The 27,840-nt window shown below is 35.6% G+C and overlaps 3 protein-coding genes across 4 annotated transcripts; 1 reads left to right on the top strand and 2 right to left on the bottom strand.

Annotated features, from left to right (window-relative positions):
- Nucleotides 1-363: 363 nt before the first annotated feature.
- Nucleotides 364-2,875, top strand: LOC110816382 (Major facilitator superfamily protein). The gene is made up of 4 exons (XM_022044538.2): nucleotides 364-820; nucleotides 921-1,138; nucleotides 1,254-1,834; nucleotides 1,970-2,875. Exons 1-4 carry the CDS (start codon nucleotides 589-591, stop codon nucleotides 2,829-2,831), a joined length of 1,893 nt encoding a protein of 630 aa, XP_021900230.1. The 5' UTR covers nucleotides 364-588; the 3' UTR covers nucleotides 2,832-2,875.
- A 538-nt stretch (nucleotides 2,876-3,413) lies between these two features.
- On the bottom strand, nucleotides 3,414-9,455 carry NEF1 (no exine formation 1). The gene is made up of 4 exons (XM_022044545.2): nucleotides 8,057-9,455; nucleotides 6,037-6,608; nucleotides 5,715-5,934; nucleotides 3,414-5,141 (listed from the first exon to the last, which is right to left on the bottom strand). The coding sequence occupies exons 1-4, from the start codon at nucleotides 9,296-9,298 to the stop codon at nucleotides 3,792-3,794; spliced, it is 3,384 nt and encodes a 1,127-aa protein (XP_021900237.2). The 5' UTR covers nucleotides 9,299-9,455; the 3' UTR covers nucleotides 3,414-3,791.
- Nucleotides 9,456-20,768: 11,313 nt separating this feature from the next.
- On the bottom strand, nucleotides 20,769-25,047 carry TRA2 (Aldolase-type TIM barrel family protein). Of its 2 annotated transcripts, none has more exons than XM_022044549.2 (7): nucleotides 24,722-25,047; nucleotides 23,613-23,784; nucleotides 23,439-23,488; nucleotides 22,465-22,765; nucleotides 21,721-21,909; nucleotides 21,451-21,633; nucleotides 20,769-21,281 (listed from the first exon to the last, which is right to left on the bottom strand). In XM_022044549.2, exons 1-7 carry the CDS (start codon nucleotides 24,913-24,915, stop codon nucleotides 21,036-21,038), a joined length of 1,335 nt encoding a protein of 444 aa, XP_021900241.1. In that variant the 5' UTR covers nucleotides 24,916-25,047; the 3' UTR covers nucleotides 20,769-21,035. The 2 variants fall into 2 exon arrangements, with proteins under 2 accessions (XP_021900241.1, XP_088069692.1); XM_088213566.1 differs by having other exon boundaries at nucleotides 23,613-23,778.
- Nucleotides 25,048-27,840: the final 2,793 nt, after the last annotated feature.

Here is a 27,840-nt window from a genome sequence, read left to right as displayed (position 1 = left end):
TAATCCAACCAAACTAGTGTGCTAATTGGTGGGAGAGAGAGAACAAAAGGTGGGAGGTAATAAAGATTTTCCATGAAAACAAACAGATAAAAATACTTCTTTTCTTGTTCTTATGAGGAAAAACGCATTCTTTAATATTAAATGGATGAATACATTTACAACTAATACAATAATTCTCTACTCATTAATACACTGGTAGGTGGAGCATTTACACTATTTATTGCTTTTTGTTCATTCTACTAATCGATCTTTGGTGGTAGTTGGGTTGATATCTTTCATTATTGTTGGATTCTTTCTTTTCAGATTTTTTTTTTTTTTTTCTGAAAGTAAGATTTGATTTGAAAGAACTAATAGAAAGAAGATTAACTCGAGTGGTCAAATCTGTAATAAAAATATTTGGGAGATCAAGACTAGCTACTTTCTAGTTAAACTGCGTTCATTTTATTACTCATGCCAGTGCGTGTCTATATATATATATATATATATATATATGGAGAATGTTGTGGTGGGCGGATAGGTTTTCTTCTTTTTTTGGATTAGGAGAGGAAAGGGTTAGGCATGAGTTAGAATATTGTAGTGTGAAAAGAGATGGGTAGCAGCAGAGAGATCAGATCAATGGATGAGACTTCTCCAGCATCTTTGGACGGTGATGATTCATTTCAGAGAAAAAAGCTGAGCGTCTTCTTCATTGAGTCTGATAATAGACGTATGGCTTTCGGCCGAGGCTATACCGGAGGAACTACTCCCGTTAACATCCACGGCAAACCCATCACTGATCTTTCCAGAACCGGCGGTTGGCTTGCAGCAGCTTTCATTTTCGGTAAACAAATTAATGAATTTCCCTCTCTCTCTCTCTCTCTCTCTCTATGTATATATATATGTATATTATATGTATGTATTGAGTTGTTGATTGTGTGCAGGGAATGAAATAGCTGAGAGAATGGCTTATTTTGGGCTCTCCGTTAACATGGTGGCGTTTATGTTCTATGTTATGCACAGACCGTTCGCAAGTTCATCAAATGCTGTAAACAATTTTCTGGGTATATCGCAGGCTTCATCTGTTCTTGGTGGTTTTCTAGCTGATGCATATCTTGGTCGGTATTGGACAATAGCTATTTTCACAACAATCTATCTTGCAGTGAGTTTAAATTCCAGTCTCAAATGATGTCACCCACATATACGTATATACATATATATATATCTATACTGTATATATGACGAGTAATCTAATAGCATGCTTTTGGTTTATGGAGGGTTTGACAGGAATAACATTATGTGCAACGATGAAAGTGATGGTGCCAAATCAAGATGAGTGTGATCAACTATCATCACTTTTAGGGAATTGTCAGCCTGCAAAATCATGGCAAATGCTTTACCTCTACACAGTTCTTTATATAACTGGTTTTGGAGCTGCAGGTATAAGACCCTGTGTTTCTTCATTTGGAGCTGATCAGTTTGATGAAAACAAGAAAAATTACAAAACCCATCTTGATAGATTTTTCAATTTCTTCTATCTTTCTGTAACAATTGGTGCAATTATAGCCTTTACTTTGGTGGTGTATATTCAAATGAAACATGGTTGGGGATCTGCTTTTGGCTCATTGGCTGTAGCAATGGGTTTATCAAACCTGGTTTTCTTTGCTGGTACTCCTTTGTACAGACATAGATTGCCAGGAGGTAGCCCTTTAACAAGGATTGCTCAAGTTCTTGTTGCTGCATTTCGCAAGCGAAGTGTCAAGTTCTCTAGTAGTGACTTAATTGGCCTTTATGAGATTCCTGGCAAGCATTCTGCCATAAAGGGTAGCCGAAAAATAGCTCATACCGACAATTTCAGGTACTTATTCTCATCGATTCGATGTCAAAAAAGAATCCCAGTATTTGTTATTATCATCTTTCAAACTTCTTTTAAAATCTTGAGCTATTATTGAATCCACTCTTCTAACTGTATGGGAATTATTTATATGTATAGATGTTTGGACAAGGCAGCTCTCCAGTTGGAAGAAGACCAAGATCAAACTAATCCTAGTCCTTGGAGGCTTTGCACTGTGACTCAAGTAGAAGAAGTGAAGATACTTGCGAAACTGATTCCAATTCCAGCCTGCACAATTATGCTCAACGTAATCTTGACAGAATTCTTAACTCTTTCAGTTCAACAAGCATATACACTCAACACTCATCTGGGTCGTCTCAAACTTCCCGTAACCTGCATGCCTGTGTTTCCATGTCTCAGCATTTTTCTCATTTTATCACTCTATTACTCGTTGTTCGTTCCGATCTCAAGACGAATCACAGGTCATCCTCACGGTGCCTCTCAGCTTCAAAGAGTGGGAATTGGCCTTGCAGTTTCAATTTTATCGGTAGCATGGGCTGGAGTTTTTGAGAGATACAGAAGAAATTATGCAATAAAACATGGTTATGAGTTTAATTTCTTGACCCCCATGAACAAACTTAGTGCATACTGGTTGTTGATTCAGTACTGTCTGATTGGGATAGCAGAAGTTTTTTGCATAGTGGGATTACTTGAATTTCTATATGAAGAAGCTCCAGATGCAATGAAGAGCATAGGATCAGCTTATGCTGCTCTAGCTGGTGGATTAGGGTGTTTCGTAGCCAGTACACTGAACACCATTATAAAAACTGTAACCGGTGACAGGGAAGGAAGTCAGCGCTCATGGCTATCACAGAACATAAACACAGGAAGATTCGATTATTTATATTGGTTTCTTACAGTGCTGAGTGTAATCAATTTCATTGCCTTTCTTTATTCAGCTAAAGTGTATAAATGCAGAGCTCATGAAAAAGATGAGCAAGAACAAAGTCGAAAATTTTAAACTATATATTAATATTATTTTAAAAATAAGTTATCAATTTAAAATTTTTGCACTTATTACTTTTCACTTATGAAAAGTAAAATTATAGGAAAGCAATTTGTAGTTGGATATAAGCCTAATTATTTAATTATTTTTAACAAATTTTATTTTATTTTACATGACCTAAATTCTAATTAAATGCAATTTTTATCAAATAAAAAGGTTTAGATAATAAACCCCAACCACCGTCTCCAGTTTCCAACTATCCTAATCTCGCCTATCTAAACTCCAATTCATGTCCAAGGTCAGTAAGTGATAGTTTAGAGGAGATTTCCAGCAAAAGCTAACACAAAGCTTTTGATCTAATCATGCTCTCAATAACCAACACAAAAGAAAAAGCTATGTTCAATAAAAAGGACATAAAGCTACAGGTTAACTTGTGTTATTATATATGTGCTAGGGAAGTTCCTTCTACCGAAGACAATCATATTGGTTAATAGCCCTTTACTCATCTTGAAAGAACAAAAAACAAAACATACGTAACCTACACATAGACCCTAATACTGTCCTCAAAGAACTCCAAGATCAAATAACCCCCAAACATTCACACAAAACAAGTCCTTATAACATATCAGTTCGTTAGACCTGCAACAAAGCATGAATGGAAATAATGAATGTTTGCTTGCTGTCTAATCTTTCTACTTCACCGACACACATTTCCGCCCCATCAAGATCAAGTTCGAAGCCCAGATATTTAACACAAAACAGAAAAAATTCACCTGCAAAACTCCCTAATCTGGCTCTTCATATTTTCATGATTCTCACTACAAGGCTTACTGATAAACCTCAAATACAGTTTAGTGTACCCGACGTAAAATGCCTTATAAAATGTGAGAAATTTTAAAAAAGGAGAAAACCAATGTGAACTTTCACACCTCATTTTGATCACTGGGGAACACATATAGTACAGTTGCTAATTCTCTAAATATACTTCAATCCAGAGATGTATTGCTGTCTAGAGATCACATACTGGGCAATGGAATAAATAATTCCTAAGAACCCCAATAGCCTAATCTGAAACACATCTGATATTATAACCGACGGCAGATTAAGAGGCAAGGTCAGAATTGGTGTTGTGTCTGTCTTTTTTGCATAAGTCCATACAAACCTGTTGCAAAGGATATGGCTAGGGAATGTAAGAATCAAGAGGGCCAAATTCTTGACCGCGAAGAACCAATCAGGACCACCAATTTCAATGCCCCATCCTGCATTCCCGTGCCAAACATCTTCCCATATGCTATACAGAGTAGACAACACCAAATAAGCTGATATGGCTACTGTTACAGGAAAATACCTCTGCTTATCCCCAAACCCAGCAACAAAATCAGAGTCCTGGTTAAGGAGTAGCAAAATAGGAGCGAGGAAGAATATTGCCTGGTTTGAGCCTCCAGTAAGATAGATGTTCAAGATTAGGCATATAGCAAAGCACATGATAGTAGCAACATTGCCAACAGCCGGCATCCAGGCTCCCTCAGCAGACATCCTCTTAATTGTGAAACTTGGCACAGTGGAGGCACGACGCTGATTCATGAACCTCATCCGTGGAGGAAAACTAGCACTACTACCATTACCAGACTGGTTATGTCTGACTCCACCTCTTTCAAAAGCCTTTTCTCGCATAAGTGAGGCCAATTCAAACTTTATCTCCAAAGCTATAAGCATAAAGACTGCAGCATATAAACCAAGAAGAGAGGTCCTCGCACCCTCAACAGCAAGTAGAGTTGTGAGCTTCCTGTCTTCCTCTCCCATGTCCCCAACTCCATTATCTCCATGGATGCTTTTGATTCTTACCTGACCTTCCAGCAGATATGCCACAGGAAAGAGAGCCACAAGAAGAGCAAACACCCATGGTAGAAACTTTGTGCTTGAGGCTGAAGGAAAATGAGTAAAGACAACAAAAACTGAGGCACAGACCATGGTTACAATTATTAGGGCATGCAAGATGGTATCCTGAAGGAAGAATTCTGCAGATATATAAATGCCAAGGGAAACCCCCATAGCAATGGAGTAACATGCTCTTAGCTCTGCAATGTACTTAATGGGTATGATAGACGTAACAGCCGCTAGAGTGAGCAGAATTGCCACAATAAGTAGCCAAGAGGGCCACGAAGGCTTCAACGCCATGAAACCATATATGGAGATGTCATCAACTGATTGACGAGCAGCTCTGATAAGGTCAGATCGGTAAGTCCATGTCAACGGGATTGGTGGCTGCATTAGAATAAACAGGAGTCCCGTAGCTACCACCAATACTAGGCATCTCTTAGCAGACTGCAAAGAAGGAAAAGATTCAAATAAATCAAATTATAGAATATTAGCCACTTCTGTGGCCAGGGCTTAACAATGTCCCTTTTTCACCAATTGAACCAAAATAATAATAATAATAATAAAGCTTCACCAGTCTAATAAATATGAAAAATTCATGTAAGTTCATCAGGACAATCGAGCTTAAACAAGCTCTGCACCTCTGCCGCAGTTCAACAGTGATGATAGTCATCGTCACTGAATTGATCAAAAACATGCAACTCTGAATGGGGAGACAAATAGCAAAATCCGAAATGTTTTACTTTTTTTCTTCATTCAGAAATAAAAAACCACATAAAACTTTCAAAATTTTGCACTTGATTCTACTCAAATCCCGTAAAAAATTGTTCTGAAATGAGCTCCTGAGAAGCCCGATAACATGAGCACTCTTATCATTCATCACTTGTTTCGGGAGAGTAAAGGGAAACAAGTATAGCTGAGATGCAGAAGTTTGATTTTTTTTCAAGTTAACATATCATGAATGCAGTTAGATATTTTTTCTAGTGGGACAATAATAGGTAACTTAAAAGGCTCACATACCATGACATGTGAAAAATGCAGGGCAACAATTGGAACACAGGCTAAACCAGTCAAAAGAATACAGAAACCCAAAAGTACACCATCAGATGGAGGTCTCCCATTCCACCACTGTAGTGCTTCAAAAATTGTTTCACGGAAAAACCAGACAGATAAGGCAACCACACCAGCATGCACATAGCCTTGCCAAGCTTTCATCTTAGAGGCTGTCCTTGACTTTTCCCTGAACATTCATAGGTTGATGAACAATCAAATTCAATGTTATTTACATTCCAAAGGGTCAAGACGAATAGAACTGAGAGAAAAGAAATTATCCAGCACATACTTGTAAAGAAGCAATGGAGGAGAAACAGCCATCAGAAGGACTGCCGACACCCATACAACGGATTTTGAACTGATAAACAACATGGCCAGCTTCGACGAATAGAGACAAGTTAAAATCCAGATTGTCTTTTGTCCAATCCTATGATCAACAGAAAGCCTTCTTATTAAAGCCAACCCAACAAAAGTTGTCAATATGACCATGTAGCTTGGATACATCACTTCATCGTCCAATCCGTAGAAGTATATGCTTGAGTAATTAAAAAATCGATTCTCAATATAGCATAGCAGCAACGAGTGACTGATCAGAGCAACTTCAGTGAAAAAATTAAGTCTTGGTGGTAGCAGAGCTAAACCAGGAACAGCCATTGCTAAAATAACATCTGCGACAATAAGTTTACAGAAAGATTTCAGGGACATGCCTGCCAGCCATATGTTTAGATCCCAGAAATTATGCATCACAAACCATGTGACCATCAAGCTTCCAAGCGCAACAAATGCAAAGTACGAAGGTAGGCTCTTCTTTGTAAAAAAACGAGCCAAATAAAATCCAGCTACTGAAGGCAGCGGAATGAACTGCAAAATAAAAGAGAAAGCTTTTTCCTCATTTCTCACAAGAATTTACAAATGAAAAGGAAGCAACCTAGAGCAGTGGAAAGTTAAAACGTTACTCTAAGTATCTACACCAACAGTTTCTTTTTTTTTTTCTTTTTCTGGTAACATCCATACCAACAATTAAATACACATCATAATGCATCAGGGTCCATCTATCCACCTTTCCAGTAGAAAGGGAAGGAAACAATAAAAACAGCTAAAACTGAAGGGGTATAATTGCAACCTATATGGAGGCAGTAGTTTTGAAACAGTTTAAAGCACATTAGGCCAATGATATCAAATATTATGTATAAAAAGGGAATTTTCCAAGAAAAGAAGTGATAGACACCAACTGCTAGCAAGCAAGTTTATATGCTTGTTACTTGGGGAGCCAAGCCTCATGCATTAACAAACTAGTTACACCGTCTCTTATTTCAAGTACATATCAAAGATAACATTTAACAGATACTTCTAAATATAATAGCTGCAAAGCCAATTAAAGAAAACATACAAAGTACCTAACCTCAGGAACACAGGGTCTAAATCTGCAATCAATGAACATCCAGCCACTGGCTAACCACAGAGATTTAACAATTTGGCAATACTGAAACCTATCTCAATGCATCCTCTTATCCATGATTCAGAGATGATTGCTGGAGAGACCTGACCATATCCTTTCTTAACAGATAACTAAATGTTTTCTACTTAGTCTGTACTAACTTTTGCTATTCGTATCTGGCTTAACAACTCTTCAATGTTTATATTTTGCTAAACAAGTAATGTTAGACTTCCACACTCTCCAAGTAGGAAATACTAACAGTGATTAAAAGAAGTATTTCATCTTGTTTGACGAAGTAAACAGTATCAAAAAAGCGTATTTGCTGGAACATTAAAAGCTCCAACTTAAGCCTCCTTCATTTTTTTCACCAAAAAAAATTGTTCCAAAAGCATCAAGATGATGCAACCAAAGAGATTCATCCTGTTTCTTGGATGCATCTGTTTTCATTCATACTCCTGTGATTTCTTTCTATATAGCATCCTTAGTGCTCTCACAGAATCGGTAACTAAAAAGAATCACTTAACATTAATCTAATCTAATCAATGTTTAATTTTGATAGAGTTGGGGAACTTTGGTTCCAGACCCTGGGTTTCTTGTAAAGGGTCACCCTCTTAATTGTGATGAGGACCTTAGGAACCTAATTTGATATTCTTACTTAGCAGTGAACTCCTTTCTTGTATTCAGGTTGAGGTGCTTTGCAAGAGTGCTTGTAGTGGAAAATTCAGCGAAGTTCTTGATCTATTAAGTAATATGTCAGCTTATCCACCCGTGTAAAGCACATATTAATAACTTACATAAACTCTAGCTTTAACAGAACAAGTAATCAAAAAAATCACGGATGGAACTAAATCTTAGAAAGGGAAATGCTTACCAATATTGGAAATCCCACAACGATTGCTCCAGCAGCACTGACAACAACAGCCAAAGCAGAGAAAGCTGCGGACGAAAGGGCATCAGAGACAATACCAAGGGCATAAGCACCAGCCCCGGCAGCCCCTCCAAGCATCGCCATGGTCACAAGTAGATAATTCAAAGGAGGTGGAACTTGAATGTACCGCACAAAGGAATAGAAGACAACTCTAATCTCCAAACAGATCACCACAACAACTAAAGCAATGGCACCATTGACGATACGAATGCTCTGCATTTGATGTGCGTTTTTAGTAACCCACCAAAGTGCACCCCTCGTGGATGCATAAAGTTGGAACAAGAACGGAATGAAGAACAAAAGCAACAAATCACAAATGGAAGCAGCCGAAGAAAATATGACCGAGTAACGAGAGGCAACGTGAAAGAGCAAAGGGAAAAACATCAAATTCAAAGAGTGGATACAACTTTCCAGCGGGCCAAGGATTAAGTTATCATCAGGAACCTCTCCGCCATGATACTTGACTTCCTGCTTAGCTTTAAAAGAGGAAACCCGAGGGATCAAGAAAAGCCAATAGAACACGCAATTAAACGCCATGAGATAGTAAGCGGCATTGTCCATACCGACGGCAGAGATGGTGGCCCACGTGAAAAGCGTAGATGCAGCTAATGGGACGCAGGCAAACAAGAGGCGTTCAAGAGCGAGAACAATGGAAGGGTTCTCGATTTGAATCCATTTGAACTGAAGAGAAGCCCAGACACCGATTAAGAAATTGGTCTTGGCACAGAGAAAGGCTGCCAGGGCGCCAAGAGGGAGGGAGTTGAAGGAGACGAATAACGAAGCGCTAAAGAAAAAGGCGATCTGCGCGGCGATCAAAGAGAACCAGACACCGATAAATGCCCCGAGCTTCAGGTTGAGAGAATCCACTATGTAAGAGATCATGAGCCCTAGGGTAAGGGTAGCAACTACCGGAGTTCCCCCCAGATCGAGAAGGAAAGCAGCGCAAGGGACGAGGGCGACAGCGATTCGAAGATTGTGAGCAAAGGAGGATGGAGAGAATCGGGAATTTTTGAGAGATCGCGAGGAGGAAGAAGTGACGTCGCCGGTGAAGTTACCGTGAGGGTTAGGGTTTTCGGAGTAAGAGGAGGCATTAGTGGGGGTGCCGAATGAGGAGAAGGTAGGGGCACTAACGGAGGACGATATGTAGGGACGGAAGGAGCGCGACTGGAGCTCCGGCGGCATCATTTTGGCCGGAATTTAGCAGAGAGAGCTATGGTCTGATTTTAGTGTGAAATAAGCTGGTGGGTGGGCTGAATTTCCAGAATCAAGGCGGTCAGGTCTCGGGCAGACTCATTTTCTCTTGGGTAAAACAATGACGTGTTTCCAGGGACGTGTGCCGTTGGATGGTCATATACTCTGTATTAGATAATTTATATATTATCTAGTAATTGTTTTCGAAAAAAGAAAATCCGTAATATATATAGATAAAAGCTGAAATTTTTAGAAGGGTGAAGGAAGAATGAGTTGGCTCGAAAGCTCAAAACCATTACCCCGGGAAGAAGTTGTTGGACCAAGCCATTATCTTTTGGAGGGATACAAGTACAAGATAAGTAAATTAGTCTCTTAAGTCATCATTAATTCAAAACATAATATATATAGATAAAAGCTGAAATTTTTAAAAGGGTGAAGAAAGAATGAGTTGGCTACAAAGCTCCAAGCCATTGCCCGGAGAAGAAGTTGTTGGGCCGAGCCATTTTCTTTCTGACGGATACAAGTACAAGATAAATAAATTAGCCTCTAAGTCATCATTAATTCAAAATAAAAAGGCTCGTGGGTCGAGGAAGTTCTAATCTATGATCTTGAATTTGAAATGTTTGTTTGAGTTTTTCGGCATGTTATCTTGTGATAGGTCCATTAGGCATTATGATACTCTTTTAATATGGCCCAAGCCCATCATATGTTGTGTACAACCCTTGTTTGTCTCCATGTAGGTGTTGTTCATGGTCCAAACTACCTTGATCTCTACTTGGACAATCTATGTCGTCTTGGTCTCTATTTGGACAACCCAAGTCGTGACCTTATAAGCTTAAATGGTTCATGTCACATTGATCTCCACTTGGATGGTCTAAATCGTGACATTCATCATTCATGAGCCTTAAATTGTGACCTCTTAAGCTTATTAGGTCATGAGCTCCATCTTGAATTGTGTTTTACTATCCCTTAATGTCGATGTGACCTTTTAACGTCATATAGCCATGATTTCCCTTGAGGTTGTGAAGCCTTAAGCTCATGTAGCCATGATCCTTTATGTGACTGTGAGTTTTTGTGTATTATTGAGCTCCCTTGTGGCTTAGTTTGATTTAGCCTACCTTAATCTTTGTCAATCTCCATCTCCTTATGATAATCCTCAATAGACATAGATCTTTGTGTTAAGCATTACAACTTTTAATGCATTTCATGGTAATAGTAAGAAGGTACAAACTTCTTTCTCATAATAGTCTTCATCCCCCTTCAAGTTGAGGCAAGTCTTTCTCAATTATGCCTCATACTAAGTAATAGTTGTTGCCAACAAACTAGAGCAAAATCGGTGAATTCAATTGCTGCAAGCTTCATCTTCTTCTTTTCATAATAATTATGACAATCACAAACAAGCTCTACCTTTCATTCCTACTCTAAGTAACCTTCAACATCATTTCTCCCTTTGAATGGTGGTACTTTCATCTTTATAGAGTTCAAGCTGCTATCTTTTTATCTTCCTTCCGATTGAATCGTACTTCATCCAAGTCATCATTATTATAGGAATCGACCTCTTCCTCTTGGATTTGGCTTTTGGGGCGTTGTGCATTGAGAGTTCTTTACCTCACTTCATCAAGATCAGTTCTTAAATCTCTCATCACCCTATTAAGGTTCGTAAGTTCTCTTTGGATAGCTTCCATATAAAGTCTCATATTGGTTGGGGCATTATGTTCACTAGGTTAAGACATTGTGAAATCTTGCAAGGAAATGTTAGCAAAGAAAATAACGTTTTCTCACGTGTTTTACTCTTGTATTTCCCTTAAAGTTGTCTTTAACCTTCTTTTGATCTCATAGTCTCAAGTTTTTTACCAGCCAACCTCTTTCTTTCAAGTTGACTATCAGAAATGAAATTCCTTGAATCAAGATAATCAAGTTATGATATAAATGATGCCAACCCAATATCAACTATATAATTCAAACCTACACATATATAATTAGCATAAAACCTTAATCCCTAAATAAATTCTCCTCACTTAACCCACAATTAATCTGTTATTAAAACTGTCGTATAAAATTAAAAACGCCTATAACACCCGTTGTAAAAAAGACACGTTCATTCATAAGTCTATAAGATAGAAACTCTTCTTATAAAAGGGTATGACTCTTGGTAAGTATATAAGGGAGAAAAAATTTGTTTATGATAATTTTTAAGAAAGCAAATAATATTAAAAAAATATATATTACCATTCTCTCTCTTACATTAAATTAAGGCATAAACAGACTTAAGTTTTGGGTTGTGAAGATTTTTCGAAACTCTAGTAGCTTTCGGGAGAAAAAAAAAAAAGATCAACAATTGTTCTTTATAGCCAGAAAAACAAACATTTTATCTTATTGTTTCCACATTAAGATTAGTCCTAATTTTTTAACAGTAGTATCAGAGCCTAATTGCTTGCATCTGTCTCCGCAATAATGATGCTCCAAGCTGCTTTAAATTTATTAATTTTTTTATAATAATTTCAAAAAACATGCTATTTTTTTTATATATATTTTTTATTTTCTAAGAATCTGAAAATAAAAATACCGCATGAGGGGCGCATTTATCTTCCTCTTATTTTCCTCCTAAATGTAAATGTTGAGATAGCTGAATATATATAAGCATTTGTGGTGGTTACGGCTACCGATAACAAAATTTGGGTATTGTGGTTCCCATAGAGGCATTTAAAAAGAAAAAAAAAATTGAACTTTTAGCCATAGGTGAAAACTGAAAAAAAAAAGTTGCAATGTGTGTGCTTGGAAAAAGACAAAAAAGGAAGAGAAAAAGGAGATAGAGATATATATATATATATATATATATATATATGCATATGGTCGAAAGAAAAAAATGAGTTTTTTTTTTCCTTTTTTTTATTTTATTGTTATTTTTTTCTTCTTTTCTCTCTCATATGATGATGGTGATTTCATCAATTTTGTTTTTTCTTTCTCTTCAAGAAAGAAAAAGAAAAAATTAAATGGTAAGATTGATAATTGAACTCAAGACCTCCCATTTTTAAAATAAATACATATGAATATATATGTATTTGAGTATATCCATTAGTTGGTCGTATGTGTATTTTAATAGTATTCTATGTATGTATACTATTTTATTTATTTGGACAGTATATTAATATTTTGTTATGTTATTTTATCATCACTGTACTAATGTATATTAATTAGTTTATGTACATTAGTTAGTTATGCAACTTTTGTTAAGATTGAGATAACTACATATATTTATATAATATTTTTTTATGTTAATTAATTTGGCAAAATTAAATGGTTACATGGATATATTCTTTTTTTTTTGTTACGATAAGTAAATTATAATATTTTTAATTTGTATCATATATGATGATTATGAGTCTAGCAAAATTTTTGAGTATGTGATATAAATAATGAAATTTTGATAATTTATTTATAAAAAATCGTGCATAATATCTATTTTTTTATATACTTGTAGAAATGACAACTAAGAACATGATTACTGATTTGTCAACCAACGAGAAGTTAGATGGAATAAATTATGATATATGACATAGAAAGATTTAGTATCTTTTTAATGAGCACGAGATTTTGGAAACCTTGACCACTATTATACATGAATTAAAAAATATCAGTAGTGACTGCTACAATGAGGATCCGGTTGCATACTAAGAATGTTCCAAGAAGGATTGTATTGCATGCATAACGATCTCATTGGAGAGTTTGAGAGTTGTTCTACGGCTAAGAATATGTGGGATAAGCTTTAGGTCACTTATAGCTAGACATCCACTGCAAGACTCCATGCCTTGGATTTAAAGTGGATGAAATATGAAATGGATCCAAAACACAGTATAGTTGAACATTTATGTGTCATGAGTGCTATGGTTCGTGACCTTAAGGCTGGAGGGCATGACAAAAGAGATTAGGAGTATTTTTTAAATGTGATTCGTTCACTTCTAGATGAACTTGAATGTTGGAAAATTTTTGAACTCTTGATAGTTCATAATGAACATATTAATACTTTCTCTGAAATTGGTAGGCACATTAAGATGGAAGTTGAGTGTTAAAAGGTGTTTAATCCTTCCAATGTGGCACTTGTTGCCTATGGAGTCAGACCCAAGAGAAACAAGCCTAATCATGCCAAGCAATTTAAGAAACGTTGGCGCCCTTTTCAAGCCAATGGACCTAAATGTGGTGTGGCCAAACAACATAAGGCTAAGGGCTATATAAAAAAAAATGTAGCATGTATGAAGTACTACAACTACGGCAATAAGGGTCAATTCACTCATGATTGTTCCGAGCTGAAGAAGGTATCTTTCTTTATTTTGCCTCTTGATTTATTTGTTTGTTCTCATGCATTAGTTGCTAATTCTTTTCTTAATTAGATTGTAGACACGGGAGTAAGCAAACATGTAATTTAAGATCGAACTAGATTCATGGACTACCATCGTGTTCTAGTGGCTTCGCAAACTATTGTATTGGGCAACGACAAAGAAGAGGATGTCCTTGGAATCGGAACATACCAATTCAAGCTACGTATAAGAAATACTTTACTCTTTCTTGATACTCTCTATGCACCTGAGGTGCGATGTTGTTTACTTTCAGTTGTTTCCTTATTGAGATTGGGTTTCTCTTTTAACTTTAAGCTTGGTACTTTAGACATTTTCTATCATATCGATGTATTTATTCATGGGTCTTTAAGAAATAATTTATTTGTTCTTGACTTAGAATATAATATATATAATAATTCTATGCTTGCTTATGTTTCTCACTTTGATTGTGATTCTGAATCTGTTAAGTGGCATGCTAGACTTGGCCATATTGACCAAGATCAAATGAGTAGACTAGTTAAAGAAGGTCTTTTAGACCGGTTTACTGAGATTAAGTTGCCTAAATGTGAGTCATGTTTAACTGGTAAAATGAGTAAAAAGCCTTTTGGTAAGGCTTCAATGGCGTCAAGTCCTTTAGAATTAATTCATTTTGATATTTGTGGGCTTTTAAATATTAAAGCACGTCATCATGCCATATACTTTCTCACTTTTATAGATGACTATTCGTGATATGGATATGTATATCTAATTTATTACTGTTATAAAGCGTTAGATATATTCAAATGTTTTATAGCGGAAGTAAAAAATCAAATGGATCGAAGAGTAAAAACTCTATGAACCGATCGTGGTCGTGAATACCTTTATGATATGTTCAAAGAATATTGTGAGAAAAAGGGTATACGTTGGTAATTTATAATTTTTCATACTCTGCAACAAAATGGTGTTGCAGAGTGAAAGAATCGTACATTACTAGACATGGTTAGATCGATGATGGCACATGTTAACTTCTTTAATAATTTTTAGGGAGATGCGTTGCTTACGACAATCTACATCTTTAATTGTGTACCAAGTAAAAGTGTATCTGTCACTCCATATGAGTTATGGAACGACAAGAAACCCATTTTGGATCATTTACGTCCTTGGGGAATGGCAGGCTATGTGCATAACCCAACCTAAAAGTACGAAAAACTAAGTCCAAGAGCAACTAAGATATTGTTCATCAGATATCCCAAAAATTTAAAAGGATATGTAATGTTTGGAGAGCACCTGAATGGTGGCATTACTGAAATAGACTCTCGTAATGTTGATTTCTTTGAGGATGAATTCCTAAACATTGGTGAAATAAAAGAGAATCTCGAACTGTATGAGTTACAAGGGGATATGCAACTATTTATTGGTGAGAAAGAGGTATTGAGAACCTACCAAATCACCAAGGATAGTGACATTCCACTAAATGAAAGAGATAACAAGAGTGATCCTATTATTTTAAATGGTGAAAACTTGTCTACAAATGATAATCCACCGTAAAATGGAGTTACTCCTCAAGATCCAAGCTTGGGACATGTGCTTAGTTTTCAAGTTCTAAATCTCATGCCAAGGGACAGTGAGCGAGATTTATCATCTAGTCAGGCAGGTGATGAAAGTCCTAGAATCTGAAAGAGTGAACGTGGAAAAATTCCCTGAAGATATTTCCAAATCAAAGAAGAAATTTTCTTATGCACTCTTTTAGAAGTTGAGGACTCCACCTTCTTTAAGGAGACTACAAATTCACCAAACAGTAAAGAGTTGATTGATGCCATGAGGGATGAAATGAACTCAACAATGAGAAATAAAGTTTGAGAACTAGCTGATCTCCCGCCTCGACGTAAATCAATTGAAAATAAGTGGATTTTTAAGATAAAACATGGAGTGGATGGATCAATTAAAAAGTTTAAGACCCGACTAGTGGCGAAAGGTTTTACCCAAATTGAGGGTATAGACTATGAAGAGGCTTTTTCTCCTGTGGTGAGATTTGCCTCTATTCGCCTCTTTCTAGCCTTGGTTGCACATTTGGACTTGGAATTATTTCAAATGGATGTTAAAACTACTTTCTTCAATAGTACACTTGAGGAAGAAATATATATGGATCAATCTATTGGGTTTGTCTCAAAAGGTCAAGAAAACAAAGTTTGTTGTCTTAAAAGATCCATACATGGTCTCAAGTAGTCTTTCAGACAATGGTATTTCAAATTCCATGAAGCCATTACTTCGTTTGGCTTGTCCATGGTAGATGAAGACCATTATATGTATGTCAAGAAAACAACGGAAGAGATTATGTTTCTCTCTTTATACTTTAATGACATATTATTAGCTGGAAACAACATGGAGATGATTAATGTAACTAAACAGTGGTTGTCCTTTGTTTTTGAAATAAAGGACATGGATGAAGCCAGGTTTATCCTTGGCGTGGAAATAACGAAAGATCGTCCCAAGAAGCTTCTAGGACTGTGCCAAGAAGCATATATTAAAAAAGTCTTAGAACGATTTCGGATGCATTACTTCAAACTCATTGATACTCTTGTTGAGAATGGTCTAACCTTAAGTCTTGATTAGTGCCCAAAGACAGATGAAGAGAAAAAAATGAACAACGTTCCTTATGCTAGTGCAATAGGCAGTTTGATGTATGCCATGTTGTATACACGGCCGAATATTTATTTTGCGATTGGTTTGGTAAGTCGTTATCAAAGCAACCCTGGACCTGCTCATTGGTAAACAGTCAAGAGAATCTTACACTACCTTCGTGGTACAAGTGACCTAGTCTGTTATCAAGGCCGACTTAAGGTTGAAAAGATATTCAGATGCAGTCTGGGGTGGCAATTGACACGAGTCTAAGTCGACCTCAAGATATGTTTTTGTCCTTGGTGGAGGTGTCATATCTTGGTGTAGTAAAAAGAAAGATTGCATTACTTTATCTACAATAGAAGCAGAGTATGTTTCTAATTGTCTTGTTGTACAAGAGGCAATTTGGTTGACAAGCTTTCTACAGGATCTCAATATCACCTCTAAAGTTGATGAACCTATAAAAATGCATTGTGACAATACTGCTACTATCTAATATGCTCGGGGTCCGAAATTCCATAGAAAAACCAAGCATAATAAGAAGCGTTATCATTTCGTTCAACACACCATCAAAAAAAGGGGAAGTTGCTAATTAAGTATATATTCACTAGCAAAATAGTTATTGATCCTTTGACTAAACCTATACGTAGAGATGTTTTTCAGGATCATGTGAAGAGTCTAGGTTTGATACGTAATGGACATATATTTTTGTATATTGATCATTCATGAAATAAAAGTTGTTATTTTCTTTTGAAATGTTCATTAACACAATTGCATGATTAGACATGTAATAATGTCACTAGGCTTTATGATTGACCTTATCACACAAGTGATCTCCCTAACACTTGAGTAACGGATAGGATAAAACTAAATCATATTGGCGTTAAGTATGTGCAATATAGACCATCTTTGTATTTGTGTTGTATTAAGGACAAAATATTAAAATTTTATAGTCGCCTTAATATGTCTAAGATGAGACTCTAGAGAATTAAGTATGAAATATACCCGATTTCATACTAAAGCCTTAGAGCCAAATATCGAATATCAGGTCATACATTGAGCATGTTGATCGAGTGGCTCGAGTTAGATACTTGAGTAGTATCTAAACTTATGATTCATACGACATAGAAGAGTGACATACTCAACTTAATGAGAGTTATGTTGTGACATATATATCATACTGTATGTGCTATATGACGACCGAGAGAGGAAGTGACAAAATAATTTCCTACTCTGTCACTGTGTGAAACTTATATACTCTTGTGTCCTCCTCATATGATACCCTTCGACTTGAAGCTATCACATGAAGTCAAGATTTGATGTTACTACTTTAATATGTTTCCAAGAGCCATGACCTATACGGTCCAGTGGAGCATGTTAGGAAAGTAGTCAAGTTGAGATGGATTATTATGAGCATCTAAGGAAGAATCTTTTTGACATCATCACATAAGCTCGAGCAATTATATTTTGTATATAACCAAGTAATATAATTATTGTATAGAGGGATAGTGTATGCTAACAGTGATGTTCAAATGATCTGGGGTATTATAAATATAAAAATGTTATATTAGTTATATAGTGACTTAATATAATACTATTTGTTGTCTTTTGGTCTCATACCCTATATCTTGTATGAAGAGTAAGAGATATATTGATGTGGTAGTATATTGTGGTTAGTGTGACTTGTGTAGCTAAGTGGAGATGTTATATAAAATTAGAAATGTCCACAACATCCATTATAAAAAGATACGACTCTTCGTAAGTCTATAAAATAGAAACCCTTCTTGTGAAAGAGTATGACTCTTGATGAGTATATAAGAGAGAAAAAAATTGTTTATGATAATTTTTAAGAAAATAGATAACATTTAGAAAAATATATTACTATTCTCTCTCATGTTAAGTTAAACTATAAACAGACTTGGGTTTTGGGGTATAAAAATTACCCGAAACTCTAATAGCATGCAGAAGAAAATAAAAAGTATCAACAATTGTTCTATGTGGGCAGAAAAGCAAACATTTTATCCTATTGCTTCCACATTAAGATTAGTCCTAATTTTCTAACAAGAACTAAAATAATAAAGATAAATGAATTGACTAAAATGTCACAAGAAATATTTTGATAAAGTAAAATAAATTCAAGAAAAAAAATTGATAAAAACACCACAAGTTATCTCGATAAGTTGATAACAATTCTCTATGCAATAAGAAGGTTGAAGAACCTCACAATTAGCAAACTTTATTGATTGAACTTTACTTAAATTTATACTTATAAGAGGGCCTATTTATAAGCAAATTCAGCAAGAGTCCTATGAGAAAACAACTACTTTAAAGTTGGACTGTTAACTAGTTATAAGGATTTCTTGATAACAACTACTCTTAGATGATAAGATCATAACTTACACATGTCAAAATATACATTAAAGACTCTTTATGCTTGAACGGCTAACCATGACTTCTAGTAATAAGATTCTTTTTCTCTTATTTCAACAAGAACTTTAAATTGAAAAAGATTTTCAATTTTGGTGATAAGGATATGTTGAAATTCAGTCATGCTTAGTAGGATAAGGATTCTTGATTTTTTATGAGATTTATTTGAAGTTGAAATCCAATCATAAAGAGATGAGTGTTCTGCTGAGAATCCAAGACTTTTAGGACTCTTATTTATCACGTGTTTAATATGCTCCACGAGTCCATCTAAGCTGTCCATGATAAGAGGAAAGAATGGTAAGGAGATTACTTAGTTGGGAGAATGAGATTTTGCAGACTCTTGATGTCTAGCCTATAGATATATGTTTGGCCAAGTGTCCTTAAATTGTAGGACTCTTTGTTGGTCGGTTTTGATGAACTGTACATGAATAAAAAATCTTGTGAAGGATCTAGTAAGAGTCCTTAAGTTGTAAAACTTTTTAGTTCTTGATTTTCTCGGATTGTAAGAAAATTTAGTGGCCCCCTCTCCCCTTTGGTCAATGGTTGGGCCTCCACCTTTTGAGGCTTTCAAAGTTTGGCTCAAGACTTCTTTCTTTATAAAAGAAAACTTGAAAGTTTTCTTGTGTTTATTGATCCATGATATAGTAATATTTTATCCGTATAGCCTAAGTCACCTTGAATGCGAACCATCATAGGCTTCTCTCCACATGGGTGGATTTCCTCATGAATTATGTCTTAATCTCCTCTTATATAGCGCAACCCCTGACCTCTTAAGTTCATGTAGCTATGATTTTCTTTACAGTCGTGAACTCTTATCATCATGTGGGCAGGATTTCCTTTGTGGCTTCGAGTTTCCAAGCTTAAGTGGCTAATATTTCTCATGTAGTCGTGAGCCTTCATGTTTCCTTAAGCTCTCATGTGGCGTAGTTTAATTTGGTCACCTTGAGCATATATTATGATAAATTAGAAAAAAAATAAAAAATAAAAACCCAAATCAAACTAATATATGTATATATACATATGGTTGTTTTTTATTAATGTTTATAATTAAAATATTTATAAAAAATAGATAATAATCAATTTCAGTCTGAACCGAATTAAATTATAATTGTTTATCCCAATCGTACCAAATAAAAACTCTGGTCTTCTGCACAAGTCGTTCTTTAAATTGAACACTCTTAAAAATATTTGAAAACATTTAACTACATATTTACAGAGACGTTTATTTATCACATATATCATGAAAGAAAAGTTTAAAATAAATTATATTAAATGTTTTAACTATAGGTGTGTTGCTGTAGTTACTCTTTGAATTTAGTTTAAAAATATATTCACTTGATAATATTTGTGTGACACTCCATATTCACATTAGTAGTATTAGACCACACTTTCCGCATAGCATTGTTTATAAGGACTTTTCATGTGCTATAAACTCCTTCTTCTATTAAGTAGGTAATACTTTTGCAATCATAAACAAATAAGACCAAATACAAAATCAAATTCAATCCAAAAGTAACCTACATATCTAAAATAGTAATGAGTTTGATGCCCACTCTCATACTATTTTATAAAACCACAAGCCCACTTAAAATATCAATGCTCTTATCTTCTTTACACTAAATATGTACTACATTTTCTCTCATAAGATTACTAATGTAAATGTAGTTGTCATAATTATGCACTCCTCAATTTGCTTAAATGATCAAATTAAGGACCACTTCACTAAGGTGCTTTGGAAACATAATTTCATACTCCATATCATTGATTCCTTTGTTCTGCTAAGATTTCACAATTTCGGTGATTATAAATACCTTTAATGCTTCTTCATTCATCCATCATAAAAAATAAGATTGACTGATCCCGATATGACAGTGATTTATATTGAATTCAAAATTTTGTGATTGGTTTGTAGTAAGGATTATTCTCAGTAAGAAAATAAATAGAAAATATTCCAAACTTCAATCTATTTTTTAAGGTAAAACCTAAAGCTAGAATTTTTTTCATTCAAATGTTTATCATAATTGTATTGTAAATTTATACCCCCTTTAATACATTAACACTTGAAATAATTTCAGACCAGCCTAATACAAAATTAAGATTAAAAATTGAATGAAAACACTCCAAACTTCAGTCTATTTCCAAAGGCGCTGCGAGAATGATTCAAGTAGTCCAACATACTCGCCTCCATTACTTACATCATGCCAACAAGACAGAGCAATTAAGTAACAGAGATATATGATACATAAACCAGTTTTCGTCTTTAAAAAGCTCTCTAAAAAAAGAAAAAAGAAAAAAGCACAGCAGGATTTAAAACCCTCACTTTATTACTTCAAAACAACAACTTCTGTTTCAACATAAATTAACCATATCACTTACAAGCTAACTAGTTTAAGAGAGTTGGCCTTCTCTTGCAAGGTATCCAGCAGGCTATCAAAACTCTTCTTGAAAGATTCAACTCCTTCCAGCTCCAGCTGTGACCCAACCTCATTCCAATCAATCCCCAGCTTCTCAAGGGCACTGTAGATGCCTTCAGCTTCAGATACATTTGAGTCAATTGTCCTTGAAACAGTACCATGGTCAATAAATGCTCGGAGAGCTTGATCTGGCATGGTTGAAACCTGCATAAGAAAAAAGAAATATAAACAAGACTGCTCTCAAATAAATCTCCTTCAAGAAATGGTCACATTCTTCTTCAGAAGCTTGTTGAACAAATAAATCTCTCTTAAAGGAATAAACAGTAATCATCAAGCATACAAGATAAGTTATGAACCCATAAAAGTAGCTCACCGTGTCTGGTCCAATGAGAGGAGCTACATATAAAGTATCAGGGTAGGCAGGATTCTTCACGCTGGTTGATGCCCACAGCAGCCTCTGCTTCTTGGCACCCTTTTTCACTAATGCCTCCCATCTTGGACCCGAGAACTTCTTCTGGTAGAGTTTGTATGCCAGTGCTGCTTGAGCAACTGCAGCCTGATATGATTACAATGCCATGTGAATAAAAAAATCATCTCAACGTTGCAGGTTTCATGTTCTTTAAGCCTAAGGATATGGAGTTACCTTTCCACGGAGATCAAGAGCTTCAGGAGTACCAATCTTTTCTAGCATCTTGTCAATCAGGGTATCTACCCTACTGACAAAAAAGGAAGCAACACTTGTAACCTTTGAGAGGTTATCAAGCCCAGAGGCCTCAAGGCCATCCAAATATGCATCAATAACAGCTTCGTATCTTGCAAGGGAGAATATTAACTAAAGGAAAGACCAAAAGGAAATTATATCAGAATGTTGTCCTCCAGGCTTTGCAAACCAGTAACATGAAAAACAAGTAGTTAAAGGTACTGAAGGATATAGTAGTTAGACGGGCCGAATTTATGCCATTTTCTAATCTTGGCTGGTAGAAAAAAACATGTATACCTGCCTTGGACAAACAGCAATCTACAATCAAAAGATACACTGGAAAATCCTAATACATTAACCGCAAGTTTGGCTTGGTTCCTCATTAAAATCCCACCCTACTCATTCAGTTAATTCCTGCCTCAATTTGAATAACTACCACTCCAAAGAATTCAATGGAAGTAGACTATGTTTTAAACCTCAAAACTATATGCAATTCCAGATATCAATATTAGTCAAGTAATTGAAAGTTCCTCAAAAAGAAAACGAAAGAATAGAGTACAAATTAAATTAGAACTGACCCAAAAACAACTAACAGTACTAACTTCTATCTTTTAAGATTACTTATCTTACTTTGATACATAATGATAATAAGGTCAAAGGAAAGAAGGAGAGGCTTGAGAAACTTACAGTGACATTGACGCTAATGCCCCTTGAAATAACTTCCTTGATTGAAGGGACACATGCAGCAGTAGCAGGAATCTTGATGTACACATTACGGCGATCTACCACTTGGTGAAGATATTTTGCTGCCTCAACAGTCCCCTGGGTATCATCAGCAAGTCTCGGAGAAACTTCAACAGAAACATAGCCATCGCCACCATCTGTTTGATCATAAATTGGCTCAAAAAGTTTGCATGCATCTTGGATATCCTTCACCACAAGTTCCCAATATGCACTTTCAATGTCTTTTCCTGACTGTACGAGTTCCCTGAAGATTCCATTAATTTAAATTATCAGTAACATTGAAAATATCAGCCTGAATAAGAGTAGAAACTTTATAGGACATTCAAGTAAGTTTAGCCGAATGGCTTTTCGTGGGACCATGAGAACAGTAACAAGCCAACACCATTAAGATCCAAACAGATGTGGTTCCTTTCCATGGTGCCTTCACGCAGTGCAGAAAGTTCTTTTCTGTAATAAGCTACAGTACCAGAAATCACTCAGGTCTTCTGTATATCAAAATTCAAGCCCTATTACAGGTATGGGAGTACCATGTCTGAAAGCTTGTAAGCGAATGACCCTCCAAAAGCAAAATACTCAGGCAGGAATTTTGCACCTCTTTTACTGTAAATAGATCAGCAATATGAATGCTCCTAACCATTGGATACTTTATAGGCTAACAAGCTAGTTTCCAATATTGAACTGACATAGGAAAAGATTACAGTCTTTTCCTCCATCACAGTGCCCTTAAGCAAACTTCTGTCACCTTCAACATTGCTGGTGGTTCACTCAGCCAATTAACCCAGCTCCAACCGCTTACAAACCAAAAGGGGAAATGCAACAGATTGACCCATTACCACACTCAAATGGCTTACAACTGGGGAGTCCTAAGATACTGAGAATAACTCAGTTGATCACTTTTTTTTTAAAATAGAGAATACCTGAATTGATCATTATAAGCATTCGAAGATGATATTGCTTTCTGGAAAATCTGCAGGTAGAGAATAGTTCAGAAAAGTTGTAAGTGATCATAATAGTCAATGAAATCACATAATATAAACTTGAAGATTAAACAGAAAAAAAGTACAAAAAAAAAGGAATAAATAAATAATTACCGCAGGGTTGCTGGTTACACCTCTTACACCACTTGCAATCAGTGGAAGCAAATCAGTTACAGGGCGGCAGAGGTTATCATACCATGGACTCTGCCCTTCGCGCTCATATAGATCATGAAGAACTGTTCTCTTTACAGTACTTCCATTTCCCTCAGACTGAGAACACCTGACATTGTGATAAGAACTTACTGAATAGTGAAAGAGACAAATTCTAGGATCAACTACAAATTTGACCAACGAGGTTCTTCTCAAAAAAGAAAAGAAAAGAAAAGAAATAGCCACCGAAAACAATTAATTCCCATATTTCTTGCAAATGCAGTCTAGTAGAAACAAAAAAAAAATAACAGTTAGACACATTCTAAGGGCCTGCAGGATGGCATAGGCGTGCCATTGTTGATCGGTACCTTCTAAGAGAGAGGATCCATGAAACAGAAAAGAGAAAACAGCTTTTACATGACAAAAGAATATACTCTATAGAGGAGAAGAAATCCAACATGGCAAGCAATTGCCGACCGTTAAAGGCAGAAAAAAGAAGGAAAAAAAAATGATCGGTGCCTAACATATCATTGTAAAAGCAAGACATTCATTCAGGAAAAGTAGTCATAAAGGTAAGAAGGATACACCTGAATATCAGCTAGGCCGCTACATATCACCAAAACATGTATTCTTTGGTATAAAACAAATTCATCATAACGGAAAGGTTATAAACTTCGCCAATCAAGCACTAAGAACCGCAGGAGAAAGGAAATAATATAATCCTTAGTAAGATCAAATCACATGTATTGAAAACGTTTCCCGACCCTCAAGTAAACAGAATAATACAGCCTTTTTCACGGAAGACAAGAACATAGCAAAGATAGATCATATAAACAGTGAATAAAAGAGAAGAGTTGCAAACTCTTCATCGCCATGGACCTGGAACAGAGAATTCAAAACTAGAGAATACTCAAACAGTAAAAAGAAACATCAAAAGAAAATATGAACGCGGAACAAAAATCTATGTTCAAAATAAAATCCTCAGTCAAAACAAAGAAAAAGTTGGAGATCAGCACCATCATCAAAAAAACAAACAATAGAAATGTCAAAGAGGTAAGAAAGAGAGTAACTACACCAAGGAGGCTGCGAAAGGACGTGTGCTCCGTAGAGACAGCTGGGAGGACCTCAACCTAGCGTTGAAACCATTGACCGCACGGAGATAGATGAAGCATTTAGGGGAAGAAGAAGAAGAAGAAGATCGGGAGTTGAAGGACGATGATAGAGTGGAGGCAGGGTTGGGATTGGAGAGCTTGGAAACGGTAGCCATGGTGAGGGAAGGTAGACAGGTGGTACCTGAGAGATTGAGATTCAGGCACGCAGAGAGTTGGTGAGGAAGGAGAAAAAGTTTGGTTATATTTTTCCTCTTCCAAAAAAGGACGCTACTCCGATAGGAAGGAGGCGATGCGGAATTTAAGCTGGGAGAGAGGCCATCTTATGTTGACCGAAGGCGGGCAGGCGGAGACTGGAGACCGAAGGGTATTTGTGGAAATTGGGGACATTTGGGGTTAGATGCGGGTTCCATCTCATGCTTACGTCACATTGTCCCTGTTAAAATTTTTTTTTTTAATTTTTTTTTTTAACTTTTCCTTGCTCTAAAGGGTAGTATCTTCCGGTAAGTTCGAGCAAGTTTGTTACCTTGTGACATTCAAAACTTTACTTAGTGTATTCGCATCTCTCCTTTTTTCCAAAAAAAAAAAAAAAAAGAAAAAATAGATTGGTTTTCATCTATTGTAAATATTTTAATTAAATAAATTTAATTATCACAGTTTCTTTTTTGTTAAATTTGTAATAATTTATTAAAACACAATCCAATTCAACCATTATTGTTCTAATTAAGACATCAATAAACTATACTTTACACCCATTAAATTAAATATTCACATACACGTATACTAAAATAGTAACTAGTTTTATTTTTTCATTATCTAAGAATAAGCACTTCTGCCTCAAGTAGTATTTTGAAAAGACTAGAAATATATTTTATAATTTTTTTCATCTACTTTTTAACAAAAATAATATAATTGTCTTCTTATTGCTACTTTTATTTTTCCAACCACCTTCATCACTGTTATCATCTTGCCCCTCCCACTTTCTCTCAGTTGTTTTTTCTATTGTCACTCTTATTGTTTTCCAAATTTTTCAATTAGTGCAAAAAGTTCCATCACTGAATGCATTGATTTCTCCTTCCTCTTTTGGTTCTTAGCCTAATTATTTCCCGTTTCACTAGATTCATGCAAATTGTATCCTTTATAAATTCCTAAAAGCATTAGCATCTTAAAATAATTTTTGGCGTGCCTCAAAATTGACCAACCAAATTAGAAATATTGTGCACATATATTAAATGAGCTTTGTTGACACTTTATTGTGCCCAAAAAACCTTGTTAAGAACATGGAGACCCCTTCCTAACACTTTAGAGTGCCCAGGATGCCTGTGTATGAGCCTAGAAGCGCCTAGGCAAAATATCATGACTCTCCCAACATTTCTAGGCACTGATGAGGCCTCTGCAGGGCACTATTATCTTCTTCTTGATAGATTAAATTTTCTCTTTTATGATTTCCTTAAACTCACACACAAAAACAAAATGGATACATTAAAAACACACACATGCATTTGAAATCGAGAAGAATACAACTAAGAAAGGACCTAAATGAAAACACCTCCCATACATTTACCAGGTCGTTTTTACCTATTTGTGCTCAAATTTCTCTCAGTTTAATTGTTAAAACTCCTTCAAATTCGACTCAAAAGTCTTTCCTGAATAGTAAACCAAAAGTGTGGATCCTTAGTTAGCCAAGTTTTCTTGACTAACCTCCCCTTCCCGACACATGCACACTATTAATTAATTATTTCTGTCCTACGGTAACTAGTTTAGTTACTTTATTTCCTCATGCATTTGATTTTAAACGAATTAACAGGAACTTAAAGCAAATCTTATCAAGAAATCAGGTTGGATTTTCAAGCAATTATACCTATAGACAATGTTTTCGCAAGCTTCTTATACTTGCTTTGTGTTCCTTCTTTGAAACAGCAAGGGTGTTGCTTTCTTTTCCTGAGGATAAAAAGCATTTTAGTTAAACAAATCATGCAGATGGATAAAAAAAATGATTGAAAGAGTTAAGGGATTTACCTCAAAGAAACAGGCCTCTGCGTAATATGTTTTCTTTCTTATCTCTCTCTCTCTCTCTCTCTCTCTCTCTCTCGCTAGTTTTCTTTTTTATTTTCGACTTCCAAGTGATTTCTTCCCTCTCAAATGCCCAAATGGTCTATTTAAATAGGATTCTCAAAATGTTTTAGGCCATCCAATCACGTGTAAGTGATCTGGACCATTGGGGGAGAGAGTGGCCAACCGGTTTTGGGTGCGGGCCGATAGATGCTTGCGACTTGGTGCCTATGCGTGTCAAGTTAACTATGGGGTCCCGTTATCACATATTTTCTACATTTTCTTTCTCCCACAGTTAGGGAATTTTTTGCCCCTTATCTTTCTCAGGGGATTTTCCCTTTTTCGGTGGATTTCCTATTTCCTAAGGGATTTTTCTCCTTTAGAAATTTTTATTCTTTTTGGGAAATCTCCCTCTCAGGATTGGTCCCTTTTGGAGGATTTATCTCCCTTTTAGGGAATTTTATACTTATAGGGAATTTGACATCAATAACACAATGCTCTAATATCAACTTATGCGAGAGGGTATGGGAAAAATTGTTTTGACTTCTAAAACCTCAATCAACACATTCAATCAGAATATCAAGCACCTAATTAACTCTCCCTACTTGAATCTACAGTCACTTATATGGCACGCATAAACAAAAAATAGAGAAATTAAAAAGAGAAGGAAAGACGTTACGACTCACTCGATAAGTCGATTCTAACTCTTTAACTCAACACGATTTTGTAAAACTCTCTAACTTTGAATAAATTGAAGAACACTCCAGAAAATTAGTCAAGCTAATTTTGAGAAAGCACAATTTTTAACTTTTATTGATAAACTAAATTTTGATTTACATCCTAAGATCTAAAGCTTTTATATAGGTTTTTATTTACTTATTCTAATAAGAATATGATTTAGAATTTCTATCCAAACTCTTAAACTTATTTTAACTAGAAAAAAAATATAAAAATATTAAAATAATTAAGTCTTGTCCTAAACTTAACTAAAATAATCAAAAAAAATTAAAAAAATTAATAAAATAATATTT

The sequence above is a fragment of the Carica papaya genome, chromosome 2 (genome assembly GCF_054855325.1).
Source record: "Carica papaya isolate Zhongbai chromosome 2, ASM5485532v1, whole genome shotgun sequence".
NCBI lineage: Eukaryota > Viridiplantae > Streptophyta > Magnoliopsida > Brassicales > Caricaceae > Carica > Carica papaya.
The sequence above is the reverse complement of the archived record's forward strand: the minus strand, read 5'-3'. Positions and strand labels throughout refer to the sequence as shown.